The sequence below is a fragment of the Pelobates fuscus genome, chromosome 2, assembly GCF_036172605.1.
Source record: "Pelobates fuscus isolate aPelFus1 chromosome 2, aPelFus1.pri, whole genome shotgun sequence".
Taxonomy (NCBI): Eukaryota; Metazoa; Chordata; class Amphibia; order Anura; family Pelobatidae; genus Pelobates; species Pelobates fuscus.
In genome coordinates this window covers 184188228-184209920 of record NC_086318.1, presented here as the reverse complement: position 1 = coordinate 184209920, position 21693 = coordinate 184188228, and the positions used below count along the sequence as shown (strand labels likewise).

General features: G+C 39.2%; 1 protein-coding gene across 5 annotated transcripts in view; it reads left to right on the top strand.

The window, feature by feature from the left end:
* FILIP1 (filamin A interacting protein 1) overlaps nucleotides 1-21693 on the top strand; it is a 240284-nt gene that overhangs the window by 156372 nt on the left and 62219 nt on the right. For all 5 annotated transcript variants that reach the window (XM_063443004.1, XM_063443000.1, XM_063443001.1 and 2 more), the window contains exon 3: nucleotides 20470-20643. In XM_063443004.1, the coding sequence (XP_063299074.1) occupies nucleotides 20470-20643 (174 nt within the window). The remainder of the gene's footprint in view (nucleotides 1-20469; nucleotides 20644-21693) is intronic.

Genomic DNA, 21693 nt, shown 5'->3' with positions numbered 1-21693 from the left:
ATAATTTGCTTGTGACTTCAACTATGACTTCAATTTATATTAACCTGGTTGAAGGTGCTGTTGAAAATCCAGCAACTATTTAAAGTCAGGTCCCTATTTCAGCATAGTGAGTCACTTGCTAGCACAGGTCAGGAAAATATATTTTATTATAACAAGAAAAAATAAATAAAAATAAAAACATTTTCTTTTCACCCAGTTTCTGAATAAATTTTAATATGTATTATTATGATTAAATTGTAAAATTCTGGGGGGACGGGGCTTGACCGCCGTGATAAGCAGTCGCATGTAACACCGGCTCCTCAACCAAATAGCCCTAATTTATGCTAAAGTATCGTTCCTGCTGTGCCATCGACTCCTAAAGCTACCTGACTGTGTCTGGGACTAATTAAAAAAAAAAAAAAGCTTTAATAAATATTTGTCTCGGTAGGGTTTTTATTAATTAAAGTGTTTTTAGATTCATATTTTACAGCTAAACATTCTGGTAAAATACAATTTACAAAACATATACCGTACTTGTTCCTGTATTTTGGTGATTACTGCTGTGTAATTACTAATAAAAAGGTAGGTCAATCCCATTGCCTGTATGCATATAGGCGAGGGAGATGGAATGAGAGGGCACTAGATGTTAAATTCAGGAGTGAACTAGCCATAAGAGGACTGTATTTAGATGGAGACTGGAATGTATAAGACTTGTACCAGTAGGGAATTAATTGTACTGGGGATGAGTCAACGCTAGCTTTTCTGCCCATGGTACCAATACATTTTGAATTAAAGAACTCTTTTGTGCATGTTAGAGAAATGTACTGGATATTTAGGAGCAAATGTAGTTGTGATGTGTGAGGGTTGAATATTGAATGTGGGAACTTTACTGAGTATTAGAGAGGATGAGGCTGTGGAATATCAGATGGTGTGGGGGCAGGTGAGTGTTATGTTTTATGGTATGGTGGAATGGATACTTCAGGCGTTGGGAAGCCGTTTGTTCTTAGAATCTAGGAAACAACGTTCTTAGGCCTTCCTTGTCTAGAGGGTTATCATCTCTACTTCACTGAGAAGGCCATATAAGGCTGTTGCGCTGAGGACTTTCCAGGCTTCTAATCAGCTCCTGTGGGTGGTATTAGTCTGATGTGGATATGGTCTAGCTGCCCCTGCTATGAACCAAGTCAGCTAAGACTTATTTTCGACCTATGTATGAACTAATAGAAAATTTAGGTCTGTAGTTTTTAAATGGATACTATAGTGCCAGGAATACAAAGCTGTATTACTGCCACTATTGCTCCCACTGCCTCTCCCACCCCTTGTGCCCTGCCACTCCTCCCCGATAAATAAAGTGTTAAAAAGCGGGGACTAATGCGCATGCACTGCAAGTGCCGCACACACATTTGACCTCCCCATAGGAAAGCATTGAATCAATGCTTTTCTATGGGAAAAATTCTGATGCTGGATGTCCTCATGAAGAGCGTGAGGACGTCCAGTGTTAGATACCGGCCAAAGGTCCATTTAAATCCAGGTAGTGCCCCCAAGTGGCTGTCTGGTAGACAGTCACTGGAGGCAGACCTAGAGTTGCAATGTAAACAATGCAGTTTCTCTGGAACTGCAATGTTTTGCATTGCAGGACTAAATGCGAAAGGTACACTGTACCCAGACCACTTCAATGAGCTGAGCTTCGTCATTTGCATGCCTTTTTAACTGCTTGTTCTGCATTGTGGGTTAGTTTCCATGCCAGCTCATTTTTACTTTTTTTTTAACAACAGATTAATTGGTTTTCAATGCATTCCTATGGGAAACCACGTTTTGGTTGACAAATTTTTTCGCAATACAAAACGTCCCGGAGAACGCATTAAATTCGTAAACAGAGGTACCACTATATTTACAAACAAAGGAAAAATAGAGAACATGGGTAAGAAGCTACTGCTACATGTGTAAATACAAGAACCTAACAATACGTTTTCATTCTTTGTATTTCAATGCTTTTACTATGCAGTATATGCAGACTGAACATTTTGAGCTGCATGCCATCAACATACACTAAGTAACATTAGTATGATAGATCTTTAGGTGCCACCTAGTGGTTATACATAAGACTTTTTTTTTTTAACATAGATCTGATTGAAATATAATGTTAAACAGAACTTTAATTATAAGAAAATAGAAGTCAAGAGTACATTCCACGGGAAGGGTGGTTAAACTTAGAGACCGGGGAGTATTGTTACACAGAAACTCGAGCTTATACATTGCTTTCCTAATCAGAAATAATCAGATAGTGATTAATAGGCAGATAATAAATAGACTATTGCATTTAGCTAATATTGGCAAGTATACATTTATGAAAATAATATGAAAAAGCTATTGAACTAGATAAAAAATATATCATTCTTATGGGTTTATATTAAACGGGGAATGGGGGATAATTTAGTAGGAATATTTTCATTATGATCAGCAAATTATCCAGCTCAGTTGTTTTTCTAGTTTGTGGATTTTGTCCTAAATAAAGTAGTTATAGAAAGCCCAGTACTGCCACTTTTGTTCTGGGACTACGTTACATGTGTCAAGGCCAGTCCTCCAAAATGATGCCCTTAAAGACAAGTATTACTACTACAGCACTCCAAAATAACTTTGTATTTCAATATTCTATATCCAAGAAATTATCCAATAGTTAGGACCACTAGGAATTTTTCAAAACTTTCTATATTGTATTAACCGAATATCTCAAAAAAGATTTTCCTGGTCATTCATTCAAATAAACTGAAGAAGTATTCCAAGATAATTATTTATCTTTAGAATGCCATAAATAAGGGAACTCAGTACAGATAAGAAAAAGCATGGAAAAAAAAGAAATATATTTCCCAAAATACACAAAATATATCTGACATGTGTAAAAGAATATTGGATTTCACAACCATGTATTGCTTTTAAAGGTGTTTAATATATATACATAGTCTACAGAGCAAAAGCAAAAGTAAAGTTTGTCTAAAATTCCTTTCTTCCATATAAATATCCAAAAGCGGACTTCCAGTAATGTAGACCAAGCTTCAGACTTACTTACCCCAAACAGAATTTGGAGAAAATATCAGTATGTTTCTCAGGATATCCTTCTTGCAATATCTTTTCTCATGTTTAATCCACCTTCCATTTGTAACTGGTGGCAGTGGGATTACTGAACACATCAGAAACTCTGTACTGTGTGCTAAAAAATGTTGCTTTTCTTCAAAGCCCTAAATTGAAAAGCAAAATGGTGGCCATTTATTGATTGACCCCCAGACATTGATGCATCAAGATGTCATTACATCTCTACATCAAGGTTTTATAGAATTAAATATGACTCACAAGGATACATTAATTTCAAGGGGACACATCAGGAGGATATGACAAACTGGTATTAAAACTGGACAAGCAGAGACAACAGATTATGTAAAATATATTTGCAAAAATATAAAAAAAATAACCAATGAAGTGATCAGTGGATAATACAAGTAAAATAAGCTCTGCAGAATAAGTTGGTGCTATATAAATGCCAATAATAATAAAAATTTAAAAATAAAAAAGGAGAACGTTGAAAAATAATGAAAAAAATATAGGAGGCAGAAAAAAAATCTGTATAATATATTAAATAGCTTTTTTTTCCCCGTCAAACAAAATAATGAATTACAAAATAATAGAATTTTATAGAATTAAATATGACTCACAAGGATACATTAATTTCAAGGGGACACATCAGGAGGATATGACAAACTGGTATTAAAACTGGACAAGCAGAGACAACAGATTATGTAAAATATATTTGCAAAAATATAAAAAAAATAACCAATGAAGTGATCAGTGGATAATACAAGTAAAATAAGCTCTGCAGAATAAGTTGGTGCTATATAAATGCCAATAATAATAAAAATTTAAAAATAAAAAAGGAGAACGTTGAAAAATAATGAAAAAAATATAGGAGGCAGAAAAAAAATCTGTATAATATATTAAATAGCTTTTTTTTCCCCGTCAAACAAAATAATGAATTACAAAATAATAGAATTACCCATTCTGTCAGCTGCCCAGACTTTCTATGAATTGAGAATGTCATGTCTATAACTACCCTGTGGTGCTATATTAATTGACAATCATTTTTCTTCAGAACATAATAAACTTACATTTTAGATTTTTTTTTTATCTTCTCATTGTTCACAGTGTGACTTGGCAGATATTGTTATTAATGAACATATTGTCTAAGTTATTTGGATCATCTTTCCATACAGACTTTTAGAAGTTTTGGATTCCAATAGCAAGAGAGACGTAGATGATTGCTTATACAATGTACAGAGACGTTGGGCTATTAGACAGATTGTATGTGCTTATATGGAAGACATGCTAATTAAAACTGACAGCAATGTACCAGATACAGCAACTACCTCATATTTGGTAGGTAAAATGAGATGTTGAAAAAACAGTGTAACTTTGTTGGCGAGCTGGCAAAATCTGCTTTCCATAGCATTAAAGTGGATTTGACATGTAGCCAGTTATTGTATCATGTTGTAGATCACTTCAAGCTGTATGCTAAACAATATGAAATATTTCAAATAAAATAATATGCAGAGCCCTTTTGACGATATGTGTGATTTATTTCTGTTTTTTTTCTGGAGCATTTGGAGAGGACATTAATCTTACCTGTCACTCCATCTTATTTCTTGACTTTAGTGATTTCTCCATCCACACCCTGTTGTTTATTGGTATGATGAGCTATTTGAAATCTTTCCATATTAATATCGGTATGTCTGATGAAATTACAGTTTATAGTTGAAAAATAATGATAGGTGGGTGTTTCACTATCAATTATTGTCATGTAAAAATGAATCCATCTTTCCTTTCTCTAATTGACCTATCCTATTTGTTTTAGGTGTGGGGAAGTTGGCTTTGGGAGGGTGCTATACAATACTGAGAGATACAAAATGTGATTTAATGAGATTTAAGGGTGAGACGTGAGATAGGCTGGGGAGATAGTAGAGATTAGCCAGCCTGGAATTCTGAAGACACCCCCATTACGCTGCCAGTAGAGCTACAACTCTGGCAACTAAGAGATCAATCTCTGTATGTGCGGCGTCTAAAAGTGTAACGCTATACATGCAGACTCAAATCACTGAAGTGGTCATAGTTCTTGGAGTAACCCTTTTAAACAACACTGTAGTTATTTTAATAACACTATAGTAGTAAGCTTGGAGCATATCTACTGTAGAAAGGGTACAGTTGCTATATAAAGCATAGATTATACTCTGAAGCAAATCTGTATCACCAATTAGATTTTTCAGGTCAGTGATGACATCAAGGAAACTATAGCAATTCTTAATTAAAAAATATTGTTCAGAACACAGTGCACTTATCATATATAAAATCAATTAGCCAGGGCCATGACTATAGAGAGAATTATAGTTTGTTGTAGTTCACTAGGCCTTAATTACTTATTTTATCTATAGAAGGATCACTAATTTAATCAAGAAAATGTTTCTGTAAAAATACCTCTTTGCATAATCCCCTGAGCTCAGACTAAATTAATTAGAACAGGCATGATTAAACATTATATTATTTCAGTACCAAACCCCTGTGAATCTACTCCACTGACAACTTCAAACCATTCTTGTTGGTATTTTACATTTTAATTGCACAAAACTATATAATGCTTCTGTTATGATAATTACAGCGACTCTTTTGTGTGTTATATTGTAAGACAAGGGATACTTTCTAAAATGTTTCATTCCCCAAATATTTATGTGAAGGATGAATAATTCAAGAAAAAGGAAAAGAGCATATATTTATGCTATTTTAGTTTTTATGTTTGTCTAAAAAGCAATCTCTACAAAAAAAAAAAAAAGCAGCTTTGTCCCATCTCCATGTTTATGTGGTATCTATTTATCCCATGTTATGCCAACATTTTACAAACAAAACAGTGCTTGTTAATGAATGGATTTATATGACATCAGTTATCTATGGACATAGCAGCCAAAAATGCACTGTCCAATTGCCTCACACATCGGGGGAGTAAAAAGACATGTATCATCACAATGACCATTACTAAAGAAACAAGATAAATGGATTTCTAAGTTCAATCAGCTCCTCTCTGTCCCCATGCTCCCTATACTCCATCTTGTCCCTCCCAGCACTTCTCTGCTTCCTGTACTGATATATTGTTGGATGTGTCTTTGTCATTCTTCTCCTTTCTCCTTCTGTGTTCCTCAATTGGACAACTCCTTTGTTGCTTTTCCCTGCGTGTGAAGTCTATTCCCAGTTCTAGTTTCCTTGGGGAGTATTGGGTCTACCTCTATCAACATCAGTATTTTATCTACCTCTCTCAACTAGGGAACCAATTAATCATAAAATTCTGAAGAATGTGTTGGCACTATATAAATGTTAATAATATTTTAATTTTTTTGTGCCCTCATTTATAATTATCCTTTATGAGACAGATTTAATTCAGTAAGCTAGAGAGGCAATCTCTTGATGGCAAAGTTACTAGGGGCTTACTTAAGTTAAAATCTTAATGTATTGTTTCTGACACATAGATGCTGTTTTTTTTTCTCTGGCAGTGTTTACATTTGCTATAGAACACACCTCTAGTGGCTGTAACACAGACAGTAAAGACACTTGCACATTAACCCCTTAAGGACACATGACATGTGTGACATGTGATGATTCCCTTTTATTCCAGAAGATTGGTCCTTAAGGGGTTAAAGGAACACTATAGTCACCTAAATTACTTTAGCTAAATAAAGCAGTTTTAGTGTATAGATCATTCCCCTGCAATTTCACTGCTCAATTCACTGTCATTTAGGAGTTAAATCACTTTGTTTTTGTTTATGCAGCCCTAGCCACACCTCCCCTGGCTATGATTGACAGAGCCTGCATGAAAAAAAAACTGGTTTTTTTAATGCAGGAGTGTGTTTATATATAACTTTGGTGTTTGAATATAGAGGTGTGTTTGTATGTAGTGTTAAGGTTTGAATGCAGAGGTGTATTTGTGTGTAGTGTTGACGTTTGAATGCTGAGATTTAAGCACATATACACATACACTGATGCAGATACACAGACAAAAACACACACTGACACACATGCAGATACAGATACAAACACTGACATACATATAAATACATAGACACAGATACAAACACTGACACACGTGCAGATACACAGATACACTGAAACGCACACTGACATGCACATACACACACTGACACACATACATGACAAGAATTCATTTTTGGCACTTCTCATTAAGAAGCATTAAATTCAGTGCTTCTCTATGAGAGGCATTATAGTGGTGATGCACAGCAATTGCTATGCGTGTGCAGAAGGTCCTAAATGCTTCAGATTATATAAGAGAACAGGATAGGTCATATAGTTTGGAGACTATATCTTATCGCATAAGATTGTTCAAAGATCTGTTTCTGTGTTAGAGTAGTGCACCAAGATCATCTGTCATGAAGTAAGGTAGCTGCTAACGTTTGCCTGTCTTGGCATTGGATTACAGATACGTTTAATTAATTTTTTTTCTCACTTTTTTTTTCTAATTGAAAAGGGGAAACCCTGAATCTACAGCATATGAATGTTGTAAAGTTAAAAATAAATATAAAAGACTTAAAAGCACCAGCTGCACCTGCAACTCGTTTGAACAATGAGATTAAAGCAATATAAAAATATATACGTTCATGTAACCCAACCTCAGGCATATTGCTGCCATCCCTGTCACCCTCCCATCTTAACCACTCTTTAATGTCCTCAATTAACTTCCCAGTTACTAACACACACACACACACACACACCTGTTGATCAAGTAACATGCTATACAAAGCACTGCTAAAACCTACTCCTAAAAAGGAAACATACGTGTGAGAAAATACTAACAGTGATAAAAACTTGTGTTGGTAAATTTCTGCTAGTATTAGAAAATCATGTGCTATCCTGTTTGGGCTTGCAAATAAAAGTGATTGAATGTGACAGTGTGTCTCTAATGTATTGTATAACTAGTTTGCACTCCTAATTATTGTATCAATGTTCTTGCTAATGACTATTATTGTACCAACCCAGTACCAACTCCAGCTCATTTCCAAGTTTTATGTGACTTGATAATGTGTATCTTGTTGCAGGGAGTTCTGTACTATGTGATTTGGATTGCTGCACATGTGCTTTGTCTATTGCCCTTGTTTTTGTGCTTGCTAACTAGATAACATGGCTTGGCAACCATTTTGGGTTTTTTAAACCAATTTTGTATAGTATAAAAATATTCTATTTCAGAAAATCACATTCCACAGATCTACAGTTTTCTGTTTTAAATTATGTAGTGCTCTAGATTCACATTTATTTGGAAGAACAGGACAAGTCACATAGTTTGGGGACCATACCGAGATGTGCAAATGTTTGCAAAGATAATATTTCAGTGATATAACAATGCAATACTTGGCTGCATGTCTACAGATGAAGCCCTCTGTCATGGTTATTCACACCAAGTCAATCTCAGAGTCAAGATCATCTCCACACTTCTAAAAGCGTATACATTTATTATTATTATTATTATTATTATTTTATTATTTATATAGCGCCAACAAATTCCGTAGCGCTGTACAATGGGTGGACTAACAGACACATAATTGAGATCAGACCACTGGACGTACAGGAACAGAGGGGGTTGAGGGCCCTGCTCAATGAGCTTACATGCTAGAGGGAGTGGGGTATAGTGACACAAACGGGTTAAAGTAGAGGAATTAAATAGTTTGTTAGAGAAGGGTTTATTGAGTGCTTGGTAGGTCATTTTTGACAGTTGCAGGAAAGGAGTCATGGGGTGGGGGATGAGAAGCCTGCTGACAGTTTAATTGATACGCTTTAACGAAGAAGTGAGTTTTCAAAGATTTTTTGAAGGAGTGGAGGCTGGGTGAAAGTCTGATTGAGGAGGGAAGGGAGTTCCACAGAATAGGTGCAGCCCTAGAGAAGTCTTGAAGGCGAGAGTCAGAGGTGGGGATCCGGGCAGAGGATAGGCGTAGGTCTTGGGATGAGCGCAGGGGTCTCGACGGGACATACTTGTGTATGAGGGAGGATAGGTATGTTGGAGCAGCATTATGTAGGGATTTGTAAGCAAGTGACAGAATTTTGAATTGGGCCCTATATCTAACTGGAAGCCAATGCAGGGACTGACAGAGCGTGGAGGCGTGGGAGGTGCGACCGGACAGGAAAATAAGCCTCGCAGCCGTGTTCATTACAGATTGCAGCGGTGCAAGCTGGGAACATGTAAGACCGGTCAGAAGGGGATTGCAGTAGTCGAGGCGAGAGAGAACAACAGCATGAACCAATATCTTAGCCGCGTCCGGCGTTAGATATGGGCGGATGCGCGCTATGTTCTTGAGTTGGAAGCAACAGGATTTGACTATCGATTGGACATGGGGAGTAAAAGAGAGGTCAGAATCGAAAAGAACCCCTAGGCAGCGAGCCTGCGAGGTAGAGGTGATAGTAGCGCCGTTGACTTGGATGGAGACAACAGGAGTAGCAGCACTTGAGGGAGGAAAAACTAGAAGTTCTGTTTTGGACAGGTTGAGTTTAAGGAAGTGAGCAGCCATCCAGTTGGAAATAGCAGAGAGGCAGTCAGAAACACGAGTCAAGGTGGGCGGAGAGAGATCAGGGGAGGACAGGTAGATTTGCGTGTCATCTGCATTTAAATGATATTGGAAACCAAAGGAGCTGATGAGTTTACCAAGGGAGGCAGTATAGATGGAGAACAATAGGGGGCCGAGGACAGATCCTTGGGGGACGCCGACAGAGAGGGGTTGGTGAGAAGAGGCAGAACCAGAGAAAGAAACACTGAAAGAGCGCTGGGAGAGGTAGGAGGAGCACCAGGAGAGAGCAGTATCCCGTAGACCAAAGTTACGAAGAATGTGAAGAAGCTGTTGATGATCAACAGTGTCAAATGCGGCAGAAAGATCAAGGAGGATTAGGATAGAGTATTGGCCGTGAGATTTAGCAGCAATTAAGTCGTTGGATACTTTGGTCACAGCAGTTTCGACAGAGTGATCAGCGCAGAATCCAGACTGAAGGGGGTCAAGCAGAGAGTTGGATTCGAGAAAGTCTGTCAATCTGGCGTACACAACTCTCTCGAGGATCTTGGAGGCAAATGGGAGTAGCGAGATAGGGCGGTAGTTGGATGGGGAGTTGGGATCAAGGTTGGGCTTTTTCAGAATCGGGGTTACGGTTGCATGTTTGAAGGGTGAGGGAAATGTGCCAGAGGAAAGGGAGAGATTGAAAATGCTAGCGAGAGGAAGAGCAAGAAAGGGAGACAAAGTGCGGATGAGATGCGATGGAATAGGATCGAGAGAGCAGGTGGTGGGGCGGGAGGACAGGAGCAGTGCAGAAACCTCTTGTGCTGTAGCAGGTGCAAATGTGCATAGGATGGCAGGGGGAGTGGGGTTGGGTGATATAATGATAGGGGAAGGAGAGAGATTAGAGATCTCTTTCCTGATTGTAGAGATCTTCTCAGTGAAATGAGATGCAAAGTTTGTGGCGGACAAGGTGGTGGAAGGAAGGGTTGTCACAGGGCGAAGAAGAGCATCAAAAGTGTGAAACAGGTGTTTGGGTTGATGGGACAGTGTGCTTATGAGGGTTTTGAAGTAGTTTACTTTTGCATAGGAAAGAGCCATGCTGTAGGAGCGCAGTATAAATTTATAGTGGACAAAGTCAGATGCAGAGTGAGACTTTCTCCAGCAGCGTTCAGCAGTTCTGGAACATTTTTGGAGGTAGCGGGTCAGCTTAGTGTGCCAGGGTTGTAGTTGGGGGCGCTTGCTGCGTTTAACTGTAGGAGGTGCCATGATGTCAAGTTGAGAGGAGAGAGTGGAGTTGTAGAGTGAGGTTGCAGAGTTAGGGCAGTTGAGATTTGAAATGGGTAAAAGGAGTGTTTGGAGTGTGGTGGAGAAGTGCTGGAGATCGAGGGAGTTGAGGTTTCTGCGAGGTTGGAGAGTTGATGGTGTTGAAATTTTGGTATGAGATATGCAGATGTTAAATGTTAGCAGATGGTGGTCAGACAAAGGAAAAGGATCAGTGGAGAGATCAGAGGTGGTACAGAGATTGGTGAAGATGAGGTCAAGAGTGTTTCCTGCGGTGTGAGTTGCGGAGGAGGAAATCTGTGTGAGTCCAAAGGAGGAGGTTACAGAGAGCAGACGGGAGGCATCAGGGCAGTTGAGCTTGTTGATAGGGATATTGAAGTCCCCAAGTATGAGAGAGGGAGTGCTAGAGGAAAGAAAATGGGGTAACCAGGAGGAAAAGTGTTCAATAAATAGTTTAGGGTGACCGGGGGGGCGATAGATGATGGCAATTCTTAAAGGAGCGGGCTTAAAAAGGCGTACAGTGTGAACTTCAAAGGAAGTAAAGGATAGGGCAGGGGCAGGGAGGATAGGTTGAAAGGTGCATTGAGGGGAGAGAAGGATGCCTACACCACCTCCTTTACAGTCGAGTCTAGGAGTATGGGAGAACTGTAGACCACCGAAACATAAAGAAGCAGGAGTAGTGGTATCAATGGGGACAGCCAGGTCTCAGTGAGTGCCAATATTGTGAGCGAGTTAGAGATGATGAGGTCATGTATGGCTGTAGATTTGATGTTAGTGCAAATGGAGCGAGCGTTCCAGAGTGCACACTGAATTTTGGTAGAGTTGGATAAACTGCAGGGTATTTGGAGGAGGTTTGCATGGTTTCTATTTATTTTGGTGTGAGCAGATGAGGTGTGGGGCCCTGGGTTGGGAGAGACGTCACCAGCTGCCAGAAGTAGGAGGAGAGATAGTGACAGGAGGTGTGAATGGGTTTTATATGGGCTGCGACTAGGGTGAGATTGGGTTAGAGCTGGAGAGAGAGAATAGAGAAATGAGTGCAGGGCTTGAGATGAGAGAAGGGGGGAGTGTAGCAAAGAGGGATTGATGTAAATGTGAGTGTGTTGAGGGAGGTGGGTGGAATGAGATATTTTGATTCTGAGGGAGATAAGAGAGAAGGAGAGGAGGAGAGTATAGAGCATTGCTCTGATGGGTAGGTAATTAGAGGAAAGGAGAATGAGCCGAAGTAAGAAGGAGGACTGAGTGTTAGGGGTTAAGAAGGTGGATTGTGCTCATTCCTGGTAGTGTTTGCAGCTGCTATTTGGAGTTATCTAAAGTTGTGTGAGGGATTCTATCTATAAATGTAGTAAGAAACATGGAGTGGGGTGGTGTTGGGGAGGGGTGGGTGGGACCCTGAGCACTGTTCAGGTTTGTTAGAAGTGGTCTTTTAAAACTCTGACTGTGGAAGACAGGGATGATAGGCAGGGCCGGACTGGGAACAGAAAGCAGCCCTGGAAAAAAAATATTTCAGCCCTCTAATTCATTGTGTCATATAGTATGCTTGTATTGTTTATATGTATGCACTTTGAAGAAGACTTTTGTCTTACCTGCAGCCCATCGCTCTAGATGATCCATGGGTGTTACACAGTGCTATAACCACCACCCTCCAGGATGCTCCCTGTCCGTTGTGACTGCCTCTGCTTGGGGACAATTCTTTAAGCAGGGAAACACTCCATGCCAATATCAGCATATCGGCATCAGTGTGTCAATTGTGTAATTTCAGAAAATATATATATTAAAAGAATGTCCCACATTAATAAATCACACTAGTTCAATGGCGCGCACACACACACACACACACACACACACACTGACTACAGAAAAGCTCACGGACACAAAAGAGCTCACTACAGACAAGCTCACCGATAAACACAAAAGCTCTCTGACACATGCACAAGCTCACTACAGACAAGCTTACTGCCGTACACAAATTCACTGACATTCACTCAAGCACACTAGAGACAAACTCAGTGACAAACACAACCTAACTACAGACAAGCTCACCACACACACAACCTCTCTGACCAACACAAGCTTGATAATGACAAACACAGAAGTGTCCTGACCCACACAAGCTTACTGACACACACAAGCACACTACAAGCTCACTGATACACAAGCACACTACAAGCTCACTGACAAACACACAAGCACACCACAAGCTCACTGATGCACACTACAAGCTCACTGATATACACAAGCACACTACAAGCTCACTGATACACACAAGCACACTACAAGCTCACTGATACACACAAGCACACCACAAGCTCACGTATATACACACAAGCACACCACAAGCTCACTGAAAAACACACAAGCTTACTGATACACAAGCACACTACAAGCACACCACAAGCTCACTGATGCACACTAGAAGCTCACTGATATACACAAGCACACTACAAGCTCACTGATACACACCACAAGCTCACTGATATACACATGCACACCAGAAGCTCACTGAAGCACACCACAAGCTCACTGATACACACACAAGCACACCACAAGCTCACTGATGCACACTACAAGCTCACGGATTTACACAAGCACACCACAAGCTCACTAATATACACAAGCACACTACAAGCTCACTGATACACATCACAAGCTCACTGACATACACAAGCACACCACAAGCTCACTGATACACACACAAGCACACCACAAGCTCACTGATGCACACTAGAAGCTCACTGATATACACAAGCACACTACAAGCTCACTGATGCACACTACAAGCTCACTGGTACACACACAAGCACACCACAAGCTCACTGATGCACACTACAAGCTCACTGATACACACACAAGCACACTACAAGCTCACTGATACACACCACAAGCTCACTGATATACACAAGCTCACTGATACACACACAAGCACACCACAAGCTCACTGATACACACACACACGCTCTCTCTCACTCTCTCTCTCTCACCCTCTCTCTCTCACCCTCTCACACACACTCTCTCACACACTCTCTCTCACTCTCTCACTCTCTCTCACACTCTCTCTCTCTCACCCTCTCTCACTCTCACCCTCTCTCACACTCTCTCTCTCACACTCTCTCTCTCACACTCTCTCCCTCTCTCCCTCTCACACTCTCTCCCTCTCACTCTCTCACCCTCTCTCTCTCTCTCTCTCTCTCTCTCTCACTTTCTCTCTCTCACTCTCTCTCCCTCTCTCTCTCACACACTCTCTCACACACTCTCTCTCACCCTCACTCTCTCCCTCTCTCACACTCTCTCTCTCACCCTCTCTCTCTCTCTCTCAGTATCAATCATACATTTACCTGTCCCTGGCAGTGTGGATTCTAAGTTTTCCCTCTCTCACTCTCTCTCTCACCCTCTCTCCCTCACCCTCTCTCTCTCACACTCTCTCTCACTCTCTCTCTCACTCTCTCTCACCCTCTCTCTCAGTATCGATCATACATTTACCTGTCAATGGCAGTGTGGATTCTAAGTTCTCCCTCTCTCTCTCTCCCCCTCTCTCTCTCTCTCTCACACACCCTCTCTCTCTCTCACACTCTCTCCCTCTCTCTCACACACTCTCTCTCTCTCCCTCTCTCTCTCTCACACTCTCTCTCTCACTCTCTCTCACACTCTCTCTCTCTCACTCTCTCTCACACACTCTCTCAACCTCACTCTCTCCCTCTCTCACACACTCTCTTTCTCTCTCTCTCTCTCAGTATCAATCATACATTTACCTGTCCCTGGCAGTGTGGATTCTAAGTTCAGTGTGAGGTTCCTTCGTGAGGTGCTTCCTCTTCCTGTACTTCCTTTTCCTGTGTGGAAGTTCACCAGGCTGAGGCTGGTGGGCGGAGCTCCAGTGCAGGGGCTGGATCCTTATCAGACAGGCCGTGCAGAAGAGCTGGCAATGTGGGAGAGACTCTCTCTCCTCCCTGCTGCAGCTGGCTGCCACATCTGACTGTGTAGCAGCCACCTCGGTAATTGTCTGCCCCAGGCCCCCAGCCTCCAAACAAAACCTCACAGGAGGGAAAAATGTGTCAGATGCTGCACTGCCGGCCCCAAGTCCACCGGCCCACCGGGAAATTCCCCGGTATCCCGGTGGGCCAGTCCGGCCCTGATGATAGGGTCAAAACAGGACTGCAATAAAATCTATGGAATGGAGATGCACAGAAGAGGTGAGGATTGGTCATCAAGACATTTGGGTGGGTATCAATAAAATAAGGGGGGGGGAGCAAAAATAACAGAGAAAGTCTTTAGAGATAAGCAGAATGTTAAATAACATTTAACCCCTTCAGGACCGGCCTGTTTTTGCGATGTTTGTATGTTAAGGACCAGAGCAGTTTTAACATGTTTGTGGTGTTTGTGTTTAGCTGTAATTTTCCGCTCTCTCATTTACGGTTCCCATACAAGTTATATATTGTTTTTTTCAGGACAAAAGGGGCTTTCTTTACATACCATTATTTGTATTATGTCCAATATTGTATTTAAAAAAAATAATAAAATATGGTGAAAAATTAAAAAAAAAAACATGTTTTTGGACTTTTACTTGAAAAATCTTTTACTTATCTACAAAAGCTAATGAAAAAAACTGCTAAATAGATTCAAAATTTTGTCCCGAGTTTAAAAACACCCAGTGTTTACATGCTTTATTGCTTTTTTTTGCAAGTTATAGGCCTATAAATACAAGTAGGAAATTGCTGTTTCAATATATATATATTTTAAATGTATCAATAGTGACCTTGTAACACCGTTATCTGTCATAAATCCCTGAAACACACCTAACATGTACATATTTTTTTAAAGTAGACAACCCAGGGTATTCAAAATTGGGTATGTCCAGTTTTTTTTAGTAGCCACTTAGTCACAAACACTGGCCAAAGTTAGCATTTATATTTGTTTGTGTGTTAAAAATGCAAGAAACGCTAACTTTGGCCGGTGTTTGTGACTAAGTGGCTACTAAAAAAGGCTGAACATACCCCATTTGCAATACCTTGGGTTGTCTTCTTTTGCAAATGGTATGCCATCATGGGGCTAATTCTCATTCCTTGGCTACCATACGCTCTCAAAGGCAACCTAACCAATCCGACAAATTTCAATTAAAAAAAAAGTAAAATCAAGCCTTATATTTGACCCTGTAACTTTCACAAACACTATAAAACCTCTACATGTGGGGTACTGTTATACTCAGGAGACTTCGCTGAACACAAATATTAGTGTATCAGAACAGTAAAATGTATCACAGCAATAATATCCTCAGTGAAAGTGCTGTTTGTGTGTGAAAAATGCAAAAAACTTCACTTTCACTGACAATATCATCGCTGTGATATGTTTTACTGTTTTGAAACACTAATATTTGTGTTCAGCGAAGTCTCCCGAGTAAAACAGTACCCCCATGTACAGGTTTTAGGGTGTCATAGAAAGTTACAGGGTTAAACACAGTGCTAGCAAATTAAATTATCTGGACTTTCGGCCTGGGTTGGCAGGCAGGTCCCTCAAATTGCAATCATTAAAATTACTTAATTAGGTAAAAATATTACATAAATACACATGTAGAATTTTAATATATATACATATTTATATATTTGACGTCTACGTGTATATTTATGAAATTATTTATGTAATTATGTATATGGACATATGTATATTTCGTATTGTTTTTATTTATTTATTTATACATAGATATATATATCATTACATTCTAAGTATATTTTGATATAAATATATATATATATATCAAAATACTGTTAGAATAAAATTGCATATATAAATATTTTTTTATAATTATTAAAAATTCTTTTTATTTTTTGTTATTTATTTTTATTAACATATTATTTGTATTTTATAATAATATATATATACCATATATATAGCAATTATATATTGTATATATTCGTGTGTAATTTAAATATAAGTGTATTTTTATATTAATATACGTATATATAAATATAAAAATACACTTAATATGACATTATATATATGATACATATACATATATTATATATTAAAACACGGGAAGATGCACATCACCTGCATACAATAGGTACATTCCTAAACCTGGAAATGATATAAGAATGACTTTCCATATATGTCTATATAATGTTTGTATATAAATAAGCTTATATGTATTATCAGAAATCGCTTCTAATCATTTTTGCCCTCTTTTACAGGCCTAACCTCACGTCAGTTTCGGCACACCTCAACTGACTTGCTATTACTAAAACTGCTTCTTTTATTATCATAGCCTAACGTCCTCGTAATGTGCCGTACACAAATAGAAGGCTTGGCCTGTAATTGTGGGAGGTACAACTTGCCCTATATAACGTACTACAATCCAGCTACCTCTCAGCGACGAACCCGGAAGTGCCCCTCCCACCGCACCCTCAATTTATCATTTCTTCTAGGTGGGCCCTCTTTTACAGGCCTAACCTCACGTCAGTTTCGGCACACCTCAACTGACTTGCTATTACTAAAACTGCTTCTTTTATTATCATAGCCTAACGTCCTCGTAATGTGCCGTACACAAATATATACACATATTATTATTATTTTTTTACACTGATTTTACACTGTTTTTTTTTAACTTTATTTTTTTGATTTTTCACTTGCAGGGAGACTGCCTGTCAGCACAGACAGTCCCCCTGCAGGCAGATACACAGACACCTATTGCGGTCATGTGATCGAGTGATCACATGGCCGCAGGGTCCTGATCTGCCGAGGGGGGACTGCCCGGGCAGACAGGCAACCCCCCTGGACCGGGTGGAGCACTGATCGCCGCCGTGGGACCGACGGCGATCAGGTAAGTAGCCCCAGACCGTTATGACGGTTCAGGACCGTCAGCGGTCCAAACGCATGTTTTACCGCTGACGGTCCTGAACCGTCAGCGGTCCTGAAAGGGTTAAGTTAATAAACCAGTGATGAGCAGGGCAGGGAGCAACTAGCCTTAGCATGCAGGACAAGATAAACTGCAGAATATATGCATGTATGTGTGAGCAAACACACACATCCATATATATATATATATATATATATATATATATCTATATACATACAAATACACATTTGTATACACACACACACACACACACACACACACACACACACACATACATATATTAAAGAACAAGCACACCCAGTTAAGATACAATGACAAAGAAACATTTGTATTAAAGCCACTATTGAACTACATTAGTACCTGTTAATATATATGATTGTTCAAAATCAAATCTGCCAAAAACAATATATTAACAAAGGTCACAAAAATCATTATGAACGTCACATCTCTGTATTTTATTTCTGTACATACAATAACTACCTACACATATGCTGTATCCAGGCTCTTCTGATTGGACACCAGCATTAGGTGTATACAATGGGTAGGAGAAACAAAAACATTGTACCTGTCTCCTCATTCATACCTCATTCTGTACGCTGGCTCTTTTTTGATTGAACTGGATTGTGAGGTTATTTGCTAAATCTTTCAAATAAATGTAAAAGAAAAGTGAGCAATACATGACACCGTTATAGGTGATTTTAAATGTTTTATTCAAAGGTGTACATTCCAGAGAAGTGATAGTTCCCATTTAACACTGTACAAAAATTCACAACAGATGATTTTAACTTAAGGAATAGGTCAGAGAATGGAAATAAATCCCCCAAAGGAAACATTCTGCTATATTTTCCTGTTTTCACAGAGATCTTGCAGACTAATTACAGAGTGTGCATTTTTTCAAAATTATGATTAAGATACTTATGGGACTCTCTCTTTATGTACTGTAAATGAACAGTTCATACAACAAGTAAAAATGCCTAGTAGAAACATTAATGCAACAAACCTCTGTGTATAATGTGTAAAGTGTCATTTTTGTCCTTTATTTCACTTTGAAAGCTGAGAATTTTACCCATTTCATCAAAAACTAAACCCAACGTGTTCACTGTCGGAACTACAGCGGTCGCAGGGGTCGCAGCTGCAACCGAGCCTGTCACTCCAGGGGACCCGGCTGCCCTGCAGACCCCTACAAGCACGGGTCCCGCCAGCTGAGTAATGCGGCCCTCGGCCTACGCGGTAGAACCGCCAGGGCCGCATTAGAGGCGCCCATCTGGTGGCCCGATGCTATGTAATTCCAGAGGGCCTGGTTAGCTCATTAACAGCGCAACTGGGCCCCCTCTGATGACGTTAGAGGCTGGGAGGAAGTGACTGCCACGGTCACTTCCTCCCAGCAACCACCGGTAGCCGCGCGGGTGGAAGAGAGGGAGACAGAGTGGGAACTCTGACTCCCATCTGGCTGAGCCAACACTGGACCCCAGGGGAAGGTATGTGTGTCTTTGTGTCTGTATTTGTGTGTGTGTCTCTGTGTATGTCTGTATTTGTGTGTGTGTCTGTATGTATGTATGTCTGTGTGTCTTTATGTGTGTGTGTGTGTGTATGTCTGTGTGTATGTGTCTGTGTGTATGTCTGTGTGTCTGTATGTATGCCTCTGTGTGTGTGTCTGTGTGTGTGTGTATGTCTGTTTCTGTATGTATGTGTGTTTGTATGTGTGTCTGTGTCTGTATGTATGTGTGTCTGTCTGTGTGTGTATGTCTGTCTTTGTGTCTGTCTGTGTATCTGTATGTATGTGTGCATGTGTGTGTTTGTATGTATGTGTATGTATATGTGTGTGTGTGTCTACATGTGTATCCTTTTGCATGTGTGGTGGGGGGGGGGGTATGGGAGAGGGACCGTAGACGTATGGAGGGAGGGTGGTAGACATATGAGGGGAGGCAGGGCAATTTTCGCACCGGGGCCCCGTGGTTTCTAGTTACGCCTCTGAACATGTTACTATATTTCTCCAAAGCATTAACTGCAATACCATGTCCAATTATCTTTAAAAGGAAAATACAGCAATTCTAGTACAAAAATTATCCTCCACTTCTAGTTATGTTTTGAGGTATCCCCTAAAACAAATCTAGGTTTCCCAAACACGTTCCAGAAATCACAATCAATGTTAGCTTTCTAAAAATGATTTTGTTCCATGCCTGAAGTCCACTGATCTCCCACAATCTCTGCTTTAGCAGATGATATGGTCAATCTTTATAGATGAAAACACCACAAAGATATTCCAACATATGTGACCAGTAGTCAAGAACCATGATTCACTACTCAGATGTACAGTGACATCTTTCTAATATTTTGCCCTCAATAAATGCATATCACTATCGCATTTTATATATTTTAAAACAATATCATAATTTTGTAATTAATAATATACTAAGATATAAAATTAAAATATGTTCTATTATGTTGGAAGATCACCTATAATAAAGAATTCTCTTTTTCAGACCCTATATTGATGAATTATTAATGTTTAACGTAGTAGTCATAATTTTTGTAACCTTTTCCTGTGGAACTACATTTTTATAGTGCGAAGACGTCTTTGTGGATAATACACACCGGTGCTTCCTAGCAACATGTCATACAATATCAGTTTAGCAATCTGGTTTTGGCAAACTAAAGTGCACTACAGAAGAAGTTCTTGTCGAAGTAGCCAATGGCGTTAGACTCATATACCAAATGTCAATTTATCAGGAATGATGTAAGCATGTGTTATATAATCTGCAGCTTCTCTAATCAGATCTTGTTACATTCCCACAGGCTAGGGAGGATGTTATCCATATGCTAAAGACAGAGAAAGCTAAACCTGAAGTTCTGGAAGCTCACTATGGGTTTTCGGCTCCAGAGGATGTACTTCGAATATTGCACAGGGATGCTGTACTTGCTAAAGAAAAATCCATAGGAGAAGATGTGTATGAAAAACCAATGGCAGAGGTAAATTTATTGGATTATCATAAAATGTGTATTTGAATTTTTACCTGCTAAGTGTCTATATAGTTTTGTTGCTATTTTATGGATTAGTTTGCAATGTTTCACCATGTGTGTTTTGCTCATTTTATTTAATTAGTAAATAAAATGAAATGTGATTGAGTAAATTCAATTTCAAGTTTATAAGTAAATATAATTTGGTTGAACATGGACCGACTTGTGTCTGTTGTGAATAATTTATTTTTAAAGTAATTTGTATAGGTTTTAAATCTTTTTTGTCATGTCAATTAAATAGAAAAATATCAAATATGCACAAATGGAAAAAAAAAGTATGTAGTTCTTGGGTTATGCAGTGATATATAGTAAGAAGATTATATAAATAAACTGTTCTAGTTATAAAAAGTAAGGCTCTCTGATGCAAAAATGTATTTTATTCATCTGGGAGAGTAAGAGATATAAATATACCTCGTAGTAATGATGGATATTTGTGAACATCACAAAATCAGAACAGTCTCTTTACAAGACATACACAGCTTGTATTATTGTTAATTAAACATTAATTACTAATTTTAGATTTTAATTATAGGCCCATATTTTTGTCAAACCGTTTTTGAGCATTTTAACAAAAACTGGGGTTCAAATGACGTGCACAGTCTAGCATATATGCCACAGCTTAATGGGACACTGTTGGTACCCAGACCACGTCATCTCATTGAAGTGGTCTGGGTGCAGTGTTCCTGTTCACTTACCTCTGCATTGTAATTGCTCATATTTGCTTAGACCCATGTATGTTTTAACAGTAGTCAAAATACATTGTTATAGTCATAAAATGACTGCCATCATAATTAGATCCTTTTCCCACAATTTATACTTGTGTGACCCCAAGTTTCAAGTCAAGTTACAAGCTCATTCAACATTCCTGCAAAAAGAAAATAAGATATGGTGTAAGCAATGTCTATAGGTTCATACTTACCCAGACACGTATATACTTTTAGGGCTGTTTCTGAATGTAGCAATAATTTGTACTAGTTAGTCAAGGCGGACAATGAGATAATA